This window comes from Orbicella faveolata, unplaced genomic scaffold, assembly GCF_042242905.1.
Source record: "Orbicella faveolata isolate gen_17 unplaced genomic scaffold, um_ofav_v1 contig_35, whole genome shotgun sequence".
NCBI lineage: Eukaryota > Metazoa > Cnidaria > Anthozoa > Scleractinia > Merulinidae > Orbicella > Orbicella faveolata.
In genome coordinates, this window is record NW_028301564.1 from 15,764,851 (window position 1) to 15,785,136 (window position 20,286).

A 20,286-nucleotide genomic window follows, 5' to 3' on the forward strand; every position below is an offset into this window, starting at 1 on the left:
CAATAGCTATGAGGGGGATACGTCAATGAAATAACATTTAAAGGGGGTATCAGCTAAATGTTACTGTCTTGAGCCGAAAATCCTCCGCCACCCCCCAGGCGATAAATAATAACCGGTCCCTTATGTCCAGGCAATTTCTGGAAAGCTTTCCTTGCATACGGCTGACGCGACTGAATTTGAATATTCAGCGGGCGGGAAAACCTTTTACTGTCCTGACGTCAATGTATGTTATAGGAAAGGCACAGAAATCGGGCAATTTTTCTCGCTGGATATAGCATTAAATATTTCCGAAAAGGGATTTACGATCCTAAAAACCATAATCTATCAGATTGTAAAAAGTGAAAAATATGAAACAGTTTTTGTCTCCAAGCTGCAGATTTGGCTCCAAAAAAGGGGCACCAGCCACTCGCTCGTAGTTCGTCGAGTTTCGCCAGGTAAGATACTCTTTGTGTAATTCTGAAAAAAATAGGTTGTTCCTCGTCAAACTAAACCCGGAATTCTCAAGTTAACCATTAGAAGAGGCTAAAGCAACTTTACATCTGCCCCTATTTTTGTTAGCTGCGAAGAAAAAGACTATTATCGTGTCGTTTCGGTAGGACAGCTCGGTTTTGACTGCCGTTCGTACTGGGGGCGCAGCCGCCGTATGCACGGTGGCTGTTTTTAAAACTTATCCGTTTGCATTCTGTCTTTTATTCAGGAAAGCCTCAACCTCACGGGCAACATCATCACAGGATCCTCTCGTATGAAACTTCATGACGCTGGGACCGCATTACTGCTTTTCAGCGGCGTGCTTTACTACTGGTTCCGGACTGTTATTAGCTACCACGTGATCAAAGCTGGCGTCAATTCGAAATGTGTATTTGCCTTCCGACTGACTCCGCTGTCCTGCATTATACCTTTCTTTCTTTCTTTTTTCTTTCTTTTTCTTTTTTTTTTTTTTTGCGGCTCTTTGCCAAGGTTCTTAATTTTTAATTCAGCGATTAAGTTGTCGAGCGTTTCGGTAGGAAGTTTTTCCCTTCTGCTGAAACAGTCTCGTTTACTTTTTTTTTTTTCTTTATCTATTTATTTATTTTTATAACTGCATTACATTCATTAATTAAGTTACACCTACATTGTATATTGCACTGCCATACACTTCTACACTACATAGTAATTTACTTAATTACTTTACATACTACTTTTACATCCACATTGTATACTACACTACTTCACACTACTTCACACTACTTAAACTTAACACCCGAAACGGAAATAAATCAATAAGGTTTACAACGCTTACAACACTACATAAGTTTTGTAACAATGCAGAAAAAAGTGTCTATACAATAAATATTCAATAAAAAAGATACAAATGAGTATCTCTAATTAATGAGAGGCTTCCACTTTCCTTCGTGGATTTTAAGTCAATTGTTCTTTATGGCTATAGATCGTTCAATGGATTCTATGTGATCTAATTTTATCATGAGATGACGCAATGATGGTAAAATGTTCTTCAGAAGACTGTGGTAAATAACTAGCTTTCCAGCGATGATAATATGATTTAAAAGCAACCAATGAGACCTTTTTTGCGTCAGTCCAAAAATTATGTCACAGTCGTTTAGAGAATCGATAGCAATGTGCAAGGATTTAAGCCAAAGAACAACAGACATCCAGAATGCTACAATGAAATCACACCTACAAAAAAGATGCTCGAGAGATTCATCTGAAATTTTGCAAGTGCAGAGGGGTGAATCAATCATTTTCATTTTGTGTAAGGATTTGTTGGTATGAATTATTCGATTAAGTAATTTATACTGAAAAACTCTTGTTTTAGTGTCAAGCGTGACAACATGAGGAATTTGATAGATCACTTCCCAATTAAGATCACCACTATTCTGAAACAAGGTACTAAATTTATGCCGTGCTGAAGGATAGACCTGAATAATTTCTATAAGTTTCCAATACAATTTCGAGGAGGAGATTGAATCAAGAGGAAGAGTGCTATCTTTTAAGTAAAGAGTGTAGCTGAACATGATATTCCGAGAGTCAGCTGAAGTGTTAGCTGAAGTGTCAGCATCATACCTTTCACTGGGGTAGGATATAGGTTCTTGAAATAGCATTCTTATTCCAAGTTCAGCGGGAGCGTGTGGTAGAACCCAAGCGACGGCGGATTTATTTTACACGTGATCAACATCGCGGGGCAGTGGGTTGCATGTCCGTGTTTGACGCTGTACGCTGTGTATTTTACACAGAGTTTCAAATGTTCTCCATTGAAGTCTGCTGCATTGAGAACAATGTCCTAGCAAGGCGCAAGAATGGGGATTACACGAAGGTAGTATCAAGCAAAGACTAGAGTGACGACTAAAACGATGTAAAGACAGTACTGACGACTTCAAAGAAGGGGAAGATCTCCATTCGTAGCCATATTTCAATCCTTCAAGACAATTTACTGAAACTTTCTGGTAATACTTTTGTATCTTTCGACTTTCGATCCCGAGGAATACGCGCGCCCGAAAGCAGAAATGTCACCTGGCTTCAAATGATCCAAAAATAATTCATAATCGCTATTGAGGAACCGTAAGAGTCAGTTTTTCTCTTAGCTCATTGTCTCTCGCTTTCAAGGATTAGGATTGCTGGCTAATTGTATCTGTGGCCGGACCTGTGCGATAACAAAGTAGCCTCACTGATACTTGGAACTTTTTGTAATTTTTACCGTTTAGTACAAATATACCCGAGTCAGTGAAAAACGGTTTCTGTTTATGGGTTTTTACTCAGTTAAAACGAATTTAACAGGGAATGTAGTCAGCTATTTTCAGGCGAAAAGGACAATTATTTTAATAATTGTCCGGGAAGGACAGTTATTTTAATAATATGGTTTTTTTTTTTTTGACAGTGTCGAAGACGGAGAGAGCCCTCTCCCCCCGTCAGAGTTAGGGTTAAAATTGAAGGCCACAGTTTCACTGTGGCCCTTAACTTGTGACGGCTGTAAAAGTACTGTTCTTCGGGTACCTGTCAGGGAATTAAACTGAAAATAAATAAATAAATAAATAGATAAATAAATAAATAAATAAATAAATAAATAAAAATAGAACGAATTGGTGTATCCAAGGGGTGAAAATAAGTACGACTTGCACCTCAGTCAGTGTTTGTGGGAGCAACACTTTTACTAATTCATTTCTAACTTTTTAAAGGAAGCGTATGATTGAACAGAAGCACTAAACTACAAACGAGCTCTTACATCAAAGTCTTGTAAGTTAGCTTAGAAATAAATAAATCATGGGGAAAAAGAAAGATGTGGAGGAAGAAAGAACACGCTTGAAAGAAACGAAGCGCTCCGATTTGTATATAAAAGCTTTGTCGGTACGTTTTCATGCCCAAATCCTAATTCATTTAACTTTCTGTTCGATACATTTGGGAAGGAAGAAATTTCAAATTTCCCACGCTTATTACAATCATAGTTACAATGAAGGATTGGAGAGCCAATCAAATAATTCCCTCCGGGACAACAATTCCAACGCACGTTCCACAAACGTTTAAGTTTAAATTGCAAATTATGCACGTGATAAAGATTTGTCACTCGTCATGTTGACCTCTTCGGTTGGACGTTTGTCACGAACGTTAAACATTTCACGCCGAAATACATCTTCTTTCCCGTTCATCAGCTAAAGAAAACATCCAAACTTTGAATTTCTGAGGATTGTCACCGTTTGGGACTATGAGAAGCACAAATTTCCTCTGAAAGAGCCATTTATCAAGCAAACGTTGGAGCACGTGTTTCTTCGAAGAAGGCTTTCACTCTGCACTCTCAGTAAAATTTACATTTGAACTTCCAAAGGTAAGAAATGATATCAATATGATGCATTTTGTAGAAATATCTACGCTTTGGCGCGAAAATAACCGCTTAAAATATTTACTCTGCAGTTGCTAGTTTGGCTTGTACAGAACTTTCTATTCACTACTTTGTGGAGAGGGATAAAATGCTTTTATTACAATTGATGTGGATGAGTCTCATTGCCTCATTTAGACTGATGTACTTTGCGTGATTGTTGTTCTCCAATCAAATTTGTGCTCTCAATTTACTATATATTTATTCAGTCTTTTTTCGTCATTAAAACTCGCGATAAAGTGAAAACTGTCTGGTAAAATTTTGAATATTTTCTGGTCAGCACTTTATTACGTACACGCTATCGTTCTAGAGCAGCACGCGCCAAAAAGTTTACAGTTCAGGTATTCATTATTAAATTGAACCTTAACTCAATCTTGTTTCATCACAGTATGTTCTTGAAGGATTTAGTATCTGCAAAATCCAGAGTTGATTTTATTTAAACAACTTGGTAGATTATGTGATAATGGTAAAACACGAGCTCACATTTACCTTTAAATTATCGGCGGATACATTGTTGTTATCTCACACGGTTTTATAGTAATTTAGATATGTTTATCGTATCCCGCAGGCGAGAGAGCTCTGACATTACCTTGAGAATACCATCCAGAACCCAAACACAAATGCATGTGCATCGCAGATCAGGTAAGAAATTACATCTCCATCCTCTGTACTCTATATTGCATTCTGTGCCTTACATAGAACTTTAATGGTTACAAACTTTCTGCCAAAGCAAGTTACCAACACGGTGCCAACGCTGATATACATGGATTGAATGTTGAGACAGATTAAATTTAGCCTTTCGAAGTCCTAAACCACAGTTTAGGACAAAGCTTTACTGAACTATTTGTAACTGAAAAATGTAATCTCGTCATTGATTCCCATTTTTTCTTACTGCTGAATAGTAATCAGTGTTTTCGGATAATAGCAAAGATCTCAAACCTCCCGTGGGAAAGGACTAAATCCACCTTCATTTTCAACAGCTTTAGGTGTGTTGGATCTTGTGTCTTGGATTTCTTTAACTTCTTTTGACGTTCTAATGCGCTGTTTCCTTTCTTTATTTGTAAATTGGGTGAAAAGTTCTGAGCTAGAAGTGAGAATGTTTCGGGATAGACGACTGTCGTTGTTAAAGATTGAACGAAAAACGTGAGTTGATTTTTAATTTAGTGTTTCATTTATTTTACAAATTTCAATTCCCCACCTAACCCCTTCCCTCCGCCCATCCGACTCCCCTTTTGTGATTTGCTAAAAACTGATTTACAATTTCTAAGCTGGTTAAATTTCAATTTGGAATACCGTAAATCCTCGAATTAGCGCCCGGGGCGCTTATTTCAAATTTAGGAGAAGGGAGGGGGGGGGGGGTGTACGTTAAAATCGATTAAGAAGAAATGAGTAGAAAATGATCGCAAATATATGGCGTTTTCCAAATGAGAGTGGTTTTAAGTGAAAGCAAACATTTATATCAAACAATATTATATTTCAATGTCTGATGCATCAATGCTTAATGACTGACAATCGGCAAACGAAAACTTGCAGTCATAATTTCACACCTTTGAAAGAATAAAGCCCTAAGTTTTACTGTCATGAAGTTAACAAATTGACGTCAGTTTTTTTTTATGCGTCTGTCCTCTTATTGATGATAAATTGCGTTATAACATTTTCAAAGTGGCTCGTGGTTCCACAGCGACTTTCAAAGATGTGAAATTATGAATGCATGTTTTAGTTTGATGATTGTCAATCACTGAGCCCCGTCGATTAAGCGCCCCCCCCCTCCCCGTACCCAGGCCCTTCCTTGTTTAGAACATGACTAATTGATTTTGTTTCAAGCCACATGTCACGGTCACCAGGTACGAAGAGAAAAATGTGACAGTTTGCTATCGTGTTTTACCGAAATTCAAAAACAATTCTTGCTTTTCGCGGCAATAACGTGGATTAACACCCTTGCAAATTCGCTGACCTTGAATAACCTTCAACCTAATTGATGCAAATAAAATATAAATTATTTTGCCACGCGCTCCTGGCCACTTAGGGGGAAAGCGTTTTCATTGTTCAATATAAATTAATTCCCCTCTTTGTTATAATTGATAGAAGCTAAGTTTAAAGGCAAAAAAATATATTTACAAGGATTTTGTACATTTTTCTACACAGATTCGTCTGCCCCGGACTAAAGGACTGAAAGATAAGTGTCTCATGTAGATGTCCGCTGGATGGCAAAGAGTGACTGCTCACATGAAGAATTAGGATTCGGGATAAAACAAATGGATTCGAAATTCACGTTTACTCCTTGTACTTCTGATTAGGTAATTAAATAACAGAAATCTCAACAATTGAGCTGTAAACGGTGATCAAAACATAGGTGTAATTATTACATATGAAATAATGGTTGGCTTTCTAGGTCAGGCGACTACGTGACCAGTGAATTGTCTTGCATGATATATAATGAAATTCTCTTATGTAGCACTCGAAGAAATAAGTGAAGGCTTGTGAGGAGAATTTGAAGGTTGAACAAGTTATTAAAGAAAGTTACGAGGACTTATGTTACAATATATAAGCAATTTTTGAGATGGACAAAATTTACTGCTTTCAAACTTAAGGATGCTTTAAGTAGAAATTTATCAGGGTCAAAACACGCGAAAGAAAAAACAACAGACCAAAAAGTCATAAAGATGGTTTTAAAGACTGCAAAAAGCTGAGAAGAAGTTCAATGACAACTAGAAATGTTTAGAGTGGGTGCTTCACGAGACATTAAGAAAAAATTCAACTAGGAATAATTTATCTTGATGATACACCAAATTTATCGAGTGACGATCGTGATAATGAAATTTATAGACTTCTGAATATTTTATTGGTTGATGAATATTTTACAACAAAGCAAATATTTCAGTTCAACATAGCAAATATAACAAATTACATGTCTGGCTTATAATTTTAACTCGTTCACAATTTTATAAAATTTATTTCGATCTCGCGTCCAAATAGCGCACTAAAACCTTGCGGAGGTTTCAAAAATTTATATTCATAGCGTTATTCGACAGCGACATTGTTTATTTACGTAGTTTTTATCACAGACCCTCGTTAAATAGTTAATATTTTGTCTTCATCAAAGTTCTTGTACGTTTATTTTGTTCGGAGAGCTAGTCAATATATCTGTATAGATACTTATTTCTATATTCTAGATATTTCAAGGTGAAAATTGACGACAATAATACGAGGTAATGTTGCTCTGTTTTCGTGACAGCACTTAAAGTTCAGATTTAAATGCAAAATGCGATGAAGCTTTCGTCTCTTGTTTACATTTTTAAACTTTACTATGCTGTTATGAAGGAGGGTAAACGTGAATTTTCATCTTCAATTTCTTCGAACAGTAAAATGAAATTTTAAGCGGCGAGTTGGGATTTTCTGCAAAGATTTGCTTGTTTGTGTAGCTACTAGGCGGACTTTTACCTCCAATCGACACTTTGTAATTGTTAATCAAGAAGAATTTTACATTGTAAGCATTTAATACATTATTGTTAACGTATGCTTATTTTTATTGATCTTTGTAATCAGAGATATTTCTCGTAATAGAAGTGTAGAGAAATGCAATTAATAGTATGTTGACACTTTCAATTAATTAAGAAATAAAAGAAACAACTGTTGAAATCAATAAATGAGTCTTGCTTTATTTACAAGAGAAACACACAAAAATTCGCGCTTTTGAAAGGGGCCTGGAAACTAGTCGGAATGTAGGCTATCTCTTTTACTATTTTTTGACTATGTAGGGTTGCCGAGCCGGGAAAAATTTCTGCACTTTTAAACAGGGTCTAGCAACAAATCAAAATAAAATCTATCTTTTGATGGGTGAAATCCAGTTGCAAGCTGCACAGATTTTTCCCGCCAAAAGACTTAGTTCATTTTTGACTCAATGACAAACTCCATTTAAAAGAGCAGGCTTTTTTCCCGCCAAAAGACTTAGTTCATTTTTGACTCAATGACAAACTCCATTTAAAAGAGCAGGCTTTTTTCCCGCCAAAAGACTTAGTTTTTTTCGATGCAATATCAGACTTCTTTCAAAGCGCGTCTATTTTCCCGCCAAAAGACTTAGTTTTTTTTATGCTATATCGGGCTCCTTTCAAAAGCGCGTCTACTCCGCTGCCAAAGACTTGGTACATTTTCCACTAAAACTCAGGGCCGCCGTTGTTTTTTAAAATACATTTCTACTGAGACTGTGCAAGATTTAACAATTTTATTCAGTATGTTTGCAGTTTCATTCGGCTACGAGAGTTCTAGTCGTAAAGTTGCTTTTGTGGCTCTTCATCACTGATAATAAACTTTCTCGAGTTCCATCCTGCAAAGCAAAAAAGAACCAACATTAGAAGCGTTCTAAGTAGTACAAAATATAAATTGTAAAAGCGAAACATTGCATGTGTTAATATGTAATGCAGAAATTGCTATTTACATGCACTAGGCTTTCTCAACACTATGGATTTATTTTGGCTGAAGAACTAACTTTCGTTTTTTCCTTAAAAGTCTAAATTTTCCTTTCAATCTCAACCTCACAAGTCGGGCCAAGAATGCAATCGTGCTTTTATCGATCAAACAAACAAGTATAATTTAAAACTATTGTATTTTCGTATCAACCGTACATTTGAATCCTCTGGCTTCATCATTACACACAAAACTTAGACCAGAAAAAGTTTCTTGCATTATCGGCTAGAAAAATCTCTAAAAGCACTAAAACCTGCAGTAGTGCGTTCAAGTCCAAGTATTCGGCGCGATATTTAAGACAAAGTTCAAAACGTGTTAAATCTGCTTTGCGTAGTCGATGTCAAGAATATTGTTTTCCGGCCTAGGCTATATGTTTTTTTTTTTCTGCCGATTTTAGGCTGAAAATATTCTTGTGAATTTTCGTGTCAGAATGTATTGGGGTATTATTTACAAGTGTTTGGTGTCTAGACGGCGTTGAAGTAATTTTGGAGCCAGACTGCAGGCAATAAAGCCTTCTATGACACACACAACTTCTTGCAGAAATAGTGCTGTTTTGTTGTTTTTATGGCTAATTTTGCCGTTTTTATAAGTTTTAGCTTAAAACATATAATTGTATTGTGTTGACAAATTTTCGACACAAAAAATTATATTCTTTTCAAACTCAGCCTCTGTTTTAGTCATAAAATATGCTTAAAATTTCGCAAATTTAAGCCTCGATATTTTATAAAATATATTCTTATATAAAAAAGAGTGTATCAAACACGAAAGACCGTGTTTGACCACATTTTCAAACATTGAGAAGAGAGTTGAAAATACGACGCGTAGCGTAGTATTTTGGACGAACCTCGAGGTTTGGAAATGTGGTCAAACACTGTCTTGAGTGTTTAATATATCTTTTCAATCGAAACTAAAACTAAGGGAAAAAAGAGGAATAAAATTGTAAAAATCTATGCTTAATTAGATCAGATATCCATACACCCACGGTCATGATTTCCTTTGATTAAACTTGATGTAATATTAATAAGTTTAAGAAGACAAAGTTCAAAATGCGTGAAAATTACAGTCAAATCACGTCACTTGAAACAAGAACAATAAAGATATGCTTCACACTTTCTGTGAATATTTTGTAACGATTTCGCGGAATCTCCATCCAAAATTTCCGCATTTAATTCTTTTATAAAATGCCCTCCGCTCGACATTTTCTGTCTTTAATTTACTTCTTCTTGGTATGAACAACGTATTCAACCTTCAAAATTACATCTGCATTTTTTACTTAATTCATACTCAACAACATAGGAAACCATGGCTCTGAGAACACCATCGCGCCGCATTTGATCAAGGCTGATTTTCCCAAATCCTTTCGAGACTGCTATGAAATTTTCATACAATAAAATTCGGTTGAAAAGCTCCCTCTTTCATATACTCCGTGAATCTCAATTACTAAAATTCTTCCGATTATAAGCCCCCCTACCAATGAGATATAAATTCTTCAGAGTTGAGCCCTCAGCGATAGTAGCTTGTAGTAGAAATTATTTACAAGAAGGGATTCCATCTCAGTGGTGAAAACTGAATCGTGACATTATAACTGAATTCGTTCTTTCGCGAACATTTCCTGGTCAGAATTTATTATCAAAGATCTTTCAACAGAGCAAATGGCTAGAAGCAATCCGGGAAAATTCGCTGCTGTTTTACTCAAATAGTGTTTTACGGAGTATTTTCAAAGTTTGCATACCCCTATTTAAATGACTACGTTTCAAAACATGTTTTTTCCAGAAAAAATTATCCTTGTTCCAAATCAGTAGGGAACTGCTTTCGTTGCCTTGGTTACTAGTCATGAAATAACGAATAAAACTACATCAAAAATCACCAACACGGTGAAGAAAGGTTTACTTTCAAAAGCAGCTCAACGAAGCTAAAAGAGCCAATTCGATCCTCTTACAGTAAAATTTGCACCAATAAGAAGTCAACGCCTAAATAAGTAAGTAGCAAGGCTTCCTCGCCACTTCTTAGTAATTCGCCCGAGGAACTGTATTGATTTCAGTCGAGAATCGACTGCAATCGCGATTTTCATCGCATAAAGACTGCTCTTTTACGTTTCTTGGCCAATGTATATATTTAGCCCCGGAGTAAGTTTGTCTTTATGTTTTATCAGCTGTACAATCAGAGATTTTGTTGAACACGCTATTTTCGGCAAAATGGACGAAATAAGTCATGAGTTCTAAAATATTAACATCGTCGAGTTAAATTGGAGATGGCCGCAACTAGTTACGAAAAGGCTGCCAATTGTTCAATACTTTATCGGTTGGCCGGTCAGTGACAGCCAAACTAGACAAGAAGGTGTTCTAAGCAGATATCAGGACTTGTTTTTCTCGGAAACTGTCTTGCAGATTAGTTTCAAAAATTGCATTTTTTCAATTTTTTACTATTCTATCAACATTTTTTACACGGTCCCATAAGCTATAAAACCCACCGTGTGCATGTTTAAACAAAAGATGTTGTTGTTGTCATACCTCAAAAGAGATTCTCTCAAAAAAAATTCATTCCGCAAAATAAAGGGGACAACTGTTATCGTTGCTATGGATACTCTTGTTGCTTTCCGATTCACTAATAATTTTAAGATACCGTCAGCCGCTTAGTATTTTTTTATGTTTATAATAAGAAGGTAATGATCATACATACCTTGACCAGTGTGGTTTTCGCTGTTTCGTTCATCCGTTGTTGTGTTTTCTTGTAAGAATTCAGAATCTCTCGATCGTCACTGTGGCCCAATTCGTTTACTGTTGGGAACAAATTTGAATCAATCAATGTGTAGTAACTTATTTGTTATTTAAACAAGAACTTTCCACAAAAGCTATATTACCTAAGAATTTCTCCTGGAATTTAGAAGTTCTTAGTGGAAGTGAAATCCTGAACAGTCAACCTACATAACGTAACCAAGTCGAAAGCTTGTGAAAACTTGTTGAACAATTTACCGGCCAACTAGAGGTTTCTTTATTTCTAAACGTCGACCCTGTCAGAGCTCCAGGCAGTTTAAAAAAACCCACCCATTTACAACTATCTGCACGCATCTAGCTGTATATTATCAGCATTAGATAGCACTGAATGAAGGCATTAATAAATGATGAGGGTTCTCATTGACAAGAATGCATGTAGAACGCACATTGTAACAGAAAAAAGAGCTTTGATTATAAGAGTCCTAGCTTACCATAATAGATGCTCTTTTCGACACAGAAGCGAATCGAACATCATCTTCTGCCCTCAAGCTAAACAATGAAAACAAAAACCGTCAGAAAAATTATCATACAAACACTGGTTGGATGAAAGCCGCGCTAAAAATGCACATCTTCGGCCCTTTACAAAGATTCAACGTCCTTCTGACGGATCGTACTACATTTAAAGAGTTCTGAAGTTTATTTGTATCTCAAATCTTTGTGGACGATTATTATTTACTTAAAATAAAACTTTTTTCCTTGCAGGGAGACACAAAACACAATATTTTGAACAAAACATTTTTAAAAGATTAAATCTTGAAATCACGAACAAAATCATGATTATTGTGATCTTGAAAATCCCGGTCTTAGTCATGCTCGTTCGTATTTCATTACCTACAACCTATTTGATTATGTTCTAGCTTAATGAATAGTCATTTTTAACGATTCATTTAAATTTGAGAGCATCTTTGTTTATCAGAAAAATCATGGCTCTAAGTATTTAAGCTGAGCCCCTTTATTATGTTTATGTCCGGTGGCCTCACCTAGCTTATAAGGTCCTGACAGCAAATCACTGCAAAAGGCTCATCTTTCCCTTCTCTTGGCCCAAACCTGAAATGCAAAACAAGTTACATAACATAAGTAGTCTGTGTGGCGGTAGACGCAAATTTATTCCCCGCAAGCAACCGACGCTGAATAACGGCGTGTTATTTTCGTCTACAACGCAGATTGAATGTTCCGGATCTGCCGATGAGGAATGTCTAAAGAACATTTGCAAAAGTGCTTCGTCGCAACACCCTTATTTCACTTAACCTTGGTGACCCTAAAGGCCTAAAGCTATTTATGAAGATAATCATATTCAGTAGTGCTCGGCGACATAACTCAGCCAAACTGAAACACAGCCAAGAAAACTTCAAACAAGTAGCTAACAAGTTCAGCGAGAACGGTCTAGCCCGCTTCAACAACAGTTTTAAAACACACACATCAAGTACAACGTATATATAAAACGACAAATATCAACAAGTCTAGTAATTATGAATTATGAAATGACATCCATAATTAAAAAGAACTAAAATAAATCCTTGGAACATATTAAAGGTACGAGGGAGCGAGTAAACTCTTTTACTGACTTTAGCATCAAACACGTGTTCCTTGTGCTTGGTCCAAATCATGTTCGCGTTGGTTGAAGTTATCTTTCTTTCGGTCCAATGATTCGTTGACTGTCCATGGATCTTTTCACCAGCCTTTCCAACACTCTCCTGGTGTCCTGTTTCAGTGTAACAGACCTTTCCTTGTTTCTTTGCTCAAACATAGGCGGAAGGCCGCCATTGAGAGTCAATAGGCGAGCTGAATAATTAGTAGCATGTGCACGCGTGGTTTGGAACATATTTGCAATTCAAATATTAAATGTATAACTGAGATATTCGCGCCAGATTAAAGCAGGTCAGTATTATAGCAAAGATTTGAGTTTAAATTTTCACTGGTTTCGACTCTGAGGGGTCCCCCATATTATAAATACTTTGTAAAACGATTTACTGTTTAATATGGCACTTAAATTTCGTTCTTCCCTTTTTATAAGCGTACAAATGCTGTAAAATAGTCTACTAAATTTGAAACATAAAAGAAAACATTCGAGTCATTATTAGCCAATCCGAATGCCTAAAAGAAGAGATAACGTGAAAAATGGCAAAGATTGCGACAAACCTCTACTATAAGAAGATTCATCGCTCTTTAGCTAGTAAGGCAAGGTTAACTGGTGTACTTACCAACTAAGTCAGGTCTCGACATATTTGTAGTTCTTGAACCTCGCAGGGATAACCAAGGTCAAAGTCGTACATTTTTTGACGCTATATTGGTAACGACTACCTGTGGTTCATCAGGTTCCGCGAGGCAAAACAAAAAGGAACATCTCCTTGTAGTCGTTATGCCAACAGCATTATACCATCTATAATTTGGCAGCTACCTAACATGTTTTTGTAGGCCTAGAAACTTTGCTATGAGCAATTGCATATTGCTTTAAGGGAGCAATATCACCGCGGGATGATCCATCTTACAAACTATTAGTCAATTTTTTTCAATTTTGTTGTCCTTAAAGGGGTGGCGAATGGTCCTTCAAAAACCAGGGGCGTAGCCAGCATTTTTCAAAGGGGGGTCACACTGTGCCAAAATGAGAGTACTCACCAGATTGTCATGTCGTTTTCGCCACCGGTTGTAGCTTGTTTGCTTAAAAAATGGCTCACAAAGGGGGAGGGTCATAGACACCCCAGGACTCCCCTAGCTACGCCCCTGAAAACCACGGATCTCGCAAAATTTTCGAGTTTCGCAGTCACGTTGTTTACGCGGTGATGTGCGTCTCGCCGTCTCAATTTTTTGCAAGGCTAAGAAAGTCTCGGCGTACCGATTTGTTTGTTTGGTTTATAAATTATGCCCGAACGTCTAAGAATCTGAACGTGTCGAGCTGGCATTAAAAACACTTTGAAGTCTCGGGCTTGCAATTGAAGAAGTAACATGTTTGGGCTCGCAGAGAGAAACTCTACTCTCGCTTTCTCGCAAAGTCTCACAATTACCCTTCACCACAAGGGTGGAAAAGCGTTAAAAAGGATTAAAGCCGATCACTGAGATTCGAGCCATCTTCAATTCATTTCCCATAACAGCCATTATGTAAAACGTATAAATATAGTTGTTGTAAGGTACTTACAAGCCAAAGTAAGCATTATAGCCTATAAATACAAATTGTTGTAAGCATTCATTACAAGCCAAAATGACACACAGTTAAATTAAGTAGGAATACATAATATTATAATAGTGATCGCAAGATGCGAAAAACCGGAAAAGCTGCTTATACTGACTGGGGGAAAGCTCCTCAAACCAAAACTAACTGCAAATTACCTAAGCCTCTGGAGTTTTCAGGCGAATTAAACTGAACTCTTATCTAATGTTAAGTTTCAATAATATTAATTATTACTCAAAACTGGGTCATTGGACCATGCAATTCAAGAGTTTTCATTGGCTTAGCCGTCATGATACAAATATGGAAAGCGTAAGCGTATATTTTGGGGTGTTTTAAGTTTTTATTTTATTTTAGTTTTCTACATTTTGGCGGCGTTTTCAATAAAACAATTATTCTACTCGCGCTTGTTGGGTATGAGATAATTATAGTCAACTCATATCCAACGCGCGCTCGTGGAATAATTGTTAATTATTATATGGCTCTGTCTCATGAGGACTGGGAACTATCAAATTCACGAATTTGATTGGCTGAAATCGATATTGAAAGCGGTCTAGATTTTCTCATCTAGACCGGTATCTAGACCGGTAATTTTTTGCAGTGAAAAAGTTACAAACTAAAATGCAAAATCATTGACTATTTTCATCTAACAATATTTATTTATGGAAGTGCCAAAAAGCCTGGTGAGAAAAAAAAGTAAAGAGGACGAGCAAACTTTGGCAGAATTAAATTCAGCTCATCGCCGTTCGCAAGCAAAATGTCAGCTGGTATAAAGCAGTTACATTAAACGAATTAAATTGCTCTTGTTTGCGCCATATAATAAACATCTTATTTATTTTAATGATATTTTAACAGGAAGATTTCTCACCCGTAGGTGATCTACAGAAAGGTCCCGATCCAAAATAACATTAAATTATTAAAAAATAAATACACAAATTAAAATTTGAATATTAACCGAGCTTAGTCGGTCTGTATGGGAGAATCTTGACCTCGGTCGTAAGTACAGACCTCACTGCGTTCGGTCTGTACTCACGACCACGGTCAAGATTCTCCCATACAGACCTCCTGCTCGGTTAATAAGAGCTAAATATGAAAATAGAACTTTTAATTCACCGAAAAAGAGAGCCCCTTAATTGTTTGTGTTGTTAATAATTGAATAGTTCTCGTCTGTAGAATGTTCTGAGTTCTTCGAAAAACAACTGAAATTGATTGAAATCTTCTGAAATTCCTTGTAAAATGTCACCGAAAATAGAGCGAACAGGAAAAATGTTAGCCACTCTCCTAAGTTGCTGGTGACATGCTCTGGGTAGAATTCATTTGTAGCATTGAACTGCAACCAAGGAGCCTTGTAAAGAGGGTTTCCATGTAGTGAAAGGTGATTGGTTGTCCAAACTTTCAAGATCACGTGAATGATACCGGTGACGGTCAAGACACAAGTTATCAGGAGTCGAGTGACAAACATTCCCCATGAGTTCATTGAGAGTTTGGCGAGTTGAAATGTGACCGCGGATTCCAGAAAACAGTATGCGATTCCACAAAGGCCAATTATCAAACTTCCAGTGAGATGAACGATTCCCAGCTGCCCATACTCCTAACAGAGGGAGAAAATGAAATCAAAGCGGTTTGTTTGATAATTTTTGATGGTATGTTCGGCCTAACAGAGTACATAGCAAAGGAGATAACGATTAAAAAAATACACTTTATGTTCATACAGCGCTTTCTGTCGTCAAAAATGGCACTCTCTTTCGTCTTAGAATGTACTTTGCGACGAGTTATTGTATTTCTGGCGTGCTGAGTCACAAACCCCAGTTAACAGCGGATAACCAAGGTTGGCCTTTAAATGGAAATAAACGGGCTACATGTCCCGGTGACGGACATGGTATTTTTTTTTTTCCAAAGAGTGCTTTAAAATCGTTAAGTATTTAGGGCATTTTCCTGTTAAAATCAAGGCCAAGCAGCATTTCCAGTACAAAAGGAGGGCGGATTCTGGGCTCGCTGTACCAATACTAAGCAACTAAGCAGCTCTGCAGAAAATGTGTGCATCCCCTTGGGCTGTAGGTTTTGTGTTTCTTCACACTCCAGGAAACAAAGGGAAGTTGATTAGTCGATATATGTAGCCACTAATCAGATGTGAGGTAAAAACAAAAAACCAAAAAAAAAAAAAAAAAACCAGACAAAATTAACGGTCTCACTCGATCAGTCACGAAACTACCCTTTGATCGCTTCGCCTTTCTAAAACCATCGTTACCCTGTAGTTTTCACATTACCAAATCTTGTAACCACTTAATAACACCTCAGACATTATTTTTTCTCCACTGGAACTCTTCGTAAATATAACGGAAAGCGCCACATCAAAATGGCGCGAAAGATCGAGAGCCTGAAATTAGCATAAGAAAAATATTTATCGATCAGTATTTTGCCTTCAAATTTCGTAACTACCTAAATCTGTTCAATACGCAACTCGGTCTAATATCCTGCTCAGACTAAATATGTAATTCCAGCGATCAGTCGAAAAAAAGAAATACGAAAAATCTGCCGTCGTTGCCTGCGTTCTTCAACATACGCAGAGCCTAGCTTGGTCATTCTCTATTTTCCAATTGCCCGTAATTTACTTTGTTTGCCCCCCAAATTCTGCATAAACTATATTGTTGTGAAATGCTCTTGGGAGGTCTGCATATTCCCAAGAGCATTTCACAGCAATAGTTTATGCAAAATTGGGTGGGCAAACAGAGTGAATTATGGGCAATTGGAAAATAGAGAATTTCGTGTTGTTTCTTTGCAGAAGACGGCTCCGACTCTCAGCTACCCTCTTTCTCATGTAGACCGGCCTTATTAAATGCTTTCAGAAATGGTGTGGCACACAATATCTAATGGAATCTGAGTGACGACAAGGGGCAAAGACAAAAAAAGAAAAATAGATAGTTATCATCACAGCTTGACCTTGTACTATAGAAACATAAAAAGCAGATATAAAGGCATGTGGTACATTAAAGTTAAAATGAGTTATCCATCTGACAGGAGATTAGAAATAGGCTAACGGGTAGGAGATAGATACCGATAGGTATAGAAAATATAATCTAAAATAATGATTAAATCCTCATATATCCTGTAAGAGATTTCCATTTCTTTATGTCTCCACGTTTTGTTTCTATTTCATATTGTGATTTTAGTGTGCATATGAAATGCGTAAGATTTGGATGATCATCTTTTGTTTTAGCAAGCCATATGTGATATCGTGCTAAGAGAAAGCAGTAATTGATAAGAAGCGCAAATTGAGAGATATCTGGCCTCAGACCCAAAGCAGTAATATTTGTCAAAGCATAATCTCTAGGAAGTAGATTTAAGTTTTTCAGCCATTCAGTAAGTTTATTCCAAAAGTGAGATGTTTGGCGGCATGACCAAAAACGATGAATTATTGGCTCAGAGGAGGTGTGACAAAAACTGCACTTTCCATCGCCCTGTAGACCTATTCTAAATAAGAAGTTATTGGTTGGTACACGTCTATGTAAGAATTTAAACTGAAACTCTATCAGCTTAGTGCTCTTTGTGATTTTTTAGCTAAAAGATAGGCAGCAGTCCAATTTATGTTGCCATTTATTGGTAGGCCACAATCCTCTAGCCACTTCTTTTGACTTGACTTTGGCATTCTTAACTTACCTCTCCCCTTGGAAAGCGGAAATTCCCAGCGATAGACACGCCTATCATAGATCCGATTCCAAAAGTTATAGATGCCACCCTTAAACGATAGATTAATCCCGTATTGCTTTCCTTGACACTTGTGGAGGCCATTTCAACTTGCAGAAAGCGCACAAACACTGTCATGAGTCCAACAAATGCTACTGTATCAAGAAACTGGTTGAAGATGGAGCCTTGTGGCTCAAAAGCGGCTGTTTTGCTAACACTCGAGAGAACTGGCTCGACATCTTGTTGACAAATCGCGATTATGTAGGAAGATATCATGCCTAAAACCAGGAGAATTGACCATGAAAGGGGAAGAAATCCAAGGCCTCGCGAAATAGTTGCCATTTACACGCTGTAGACACACTAAGATTTGCAAGTTACTGGTTGTCTATATCACTGCACATAGTCAAACATTAGAGCCCCCTGAAACAGCTCAACACGTTGTATCGTTTAAAAATCAAGTGCTATGGCAACTTTATCGTTATACCATCTAGGTAGTTGAGAATGCTTGAAAATTACAGTCAAATCACGTCACTTGAAACAAAAACAATCAAGATTTGCCTCAGACTTTCTATGAATATTTTGTAAAGATTTCACGGAATCTACATCCAAAATTCACGTATTTAATTCTTTATAAAATGCCCTTCGCTCGACATTTTCGGTCTTTAATTTACTTCTTCTTGGTATGTACAACGTACTCAGCCTTCAAAATTACATTTGCATTTTTTACTAAATTCATACTGAACAACACAGGTAACCATAGCATTGAGAACATCATCGCACCGCATTTGATCAAGGCTGATTTTCCCAAATCCTTTCGCGACTGTGCTATGAAATTTTCATGCAATAAAATTCGGTTGAAAAGCTCCCTCTTTCATATACTCCGCGAATGTCAATCGCTAAAATTCTTCCACCTATAAGCCCCCCTACCAATGAGATATAAATTCTTCAGAGTTGAGCCCTCGGCGAGAGCAGCTTTTAATAGAAATTGTTTACAAGAAGGGATTCCATCTCAGTGGTGAAAACTGAATCGTGACATTGTAACTGAATTCGTTCTTTCACGAACCTTTTCTGGTCAGAATTTATTATCAAAGATCTTTCAATAGAGCAAACGGCTAAAAGCAATCCGGGAAAATTCGCTGCTGTTTTACTCAAATACTGTTTTACAGATTATTTTTAAAGTTTTGCATACCCCTATTCAAACGACTATGTTTCAGTGATAAGAATGGGGTGACAGGCCTACACAACTCTCAAAGTTGGGTAGGCCTGTCAAACTCTAGCAAAACTCTCAAAGCGGCCATTACACGTGGATAGGAGTTGTGTAGGCCTATCACCCCATTGTTATCACTGTTGATTTCTACCAGGCACGCCCCGTCCTATCACGTGCGAGTAAAAACTTAATCCAATCACAGCATGTGAGTCCAAGGTGTACATTAGCTACACTAAAAACAAAGTACGAAATGCGTGCAAAATACTCTACACAACCCTCCAAAACTTGGAGATATGCCGTATAATTACAACGCATTACTATCTTATGCTTTATCCTTAAATTCAAATCACACATGCTGGAGAAAATAAGCATTATAGCCATCATAGAAAACACAGTGTCAAGCTGTGCACAATAGGATCGAAGACTTTATGCTCACCATTCGCTGGTGGCAAAACTACCAATCACAATCAAGAATTCTCGATCCGCCGAACGAGTGTATAATACCAAAAAAATATGCCAGGTGCGGAGTGTTACCGAGCATTGGTCTCTTCCACTCCCTGTTATCGGCAACTGATGAGATCCAGAAGGATCGAAACCGCGGCATCGCCTGATCGACAAGGCTATGAGCCTCCTAACAAAACAGGGACTATGAACTGTTTCAAGAAAACCTGCCAACATCGCAAATAAAAGCAATGGCGACCACAACATGGAGCTGGTTGAACAATTGTAGGAAGAACTCCTAAATTCAGAGCTTTTTGCCTGAACAAAACCACACAATATCATAAACAACACGCAGAACAGTCCACAGACTTGCGCGTGAACATCTACATTTGCAGTTCCAGAACGTACAAACTGGAAGGACAAAAAGCTCGATAAAATTGATGCAAGAAACATAAGAACGTCTATCTAAGATATATCTATAGCTTTCCACAAGGAAAGCTACAGCTCTCTCTGGTGAAGCCGGACAAAGATATAAATGTGGCACCCGTGATAAGAAGCAGCATAACTTGCAACAGTTAATCAAACAGCCGGGCCCGGCGTAATGATACAAAATGCAAGTAAGCAACATGTTCACGGAATATTTCAAACTTTGTCCCTCCAGAGCTAATATTTAGAGAGCTTAAAACAT

The 20,286-nt window shown here is 37.3% G+C and overlaps 1 protein-coding gene, 2 long non-coding RNA genes and 1 pseudogene across 3 annotated transcripts; 2 read left to right on the forward strand and 2 right to left on the reverse strand.

Annotated features, from left to right (window-relative positions):
• The first annotated feature begins 592 nt into the window (after positions 1-592).
• LOC149103476 (uncharacterized) lies at positions 593-3,228 on the forward strand (annotated as a pseudogene).
• A 341-nt stretch (positions 3,229-3,569) lies between these two features.
• On the forward strand, positions 3,570-7,512 carry LOC149103477 (uncharacterized). The gene is made up of 4 exons (XR_016202199.1): positions 3,570-3,814; positions 4,434-4,507; positions 4,943-5,008; positions 6,011-7,512. It is a non-coding gene; the product is annotated as an uncharacterized LOC149103477 (long non-coding RNA).
• A 560-nt stretch (positions 7,513-8,072) lies between these two features.
• LOC149103478 (uncharacterized) lies at positions 8,073-13,273 on the reverse strand. Its single transcript, XR_016202198.1, has 5 exons — positions 12,669-13,273; positions 12,084-12,150; positions 11,535-11,592; positions 11,009-11,106; positions 8,073-8,189 (listed from the first exon to the last, which is right to left on the reverse strand). It is a non-coding gene; the product is annotated as an uncharacterized LOC149103478 (long non-coding RNA).
• A 1,828-nt stretch (positions 13,274-15,101) lies between these two features.
• On the reverse strand, positions 15,102-18,353 carry LOC149103479 (DNA damage-regulated autophagy modulator protein 1-like). Its single transcript, XM_089272502.1, has 2 exons — positions 17,924-18,353; positions 15,102-15,857 (listed from the first exon to the last, which is right to left on the reverse strand). Exons 1-2 carry the CDS (start codon positions 18,290-18,292, stop codon positions 15,396-15,398), a joined length of 831 nt encoding a protein of 276 aa, XP_089128628.1. The 5' UTR covers positions 18,293-18,353; the 3' UTR covers positions 15,102-15,395.
• Positions 18,354-20,286: the final 1,933 nt, after the last annotated feature.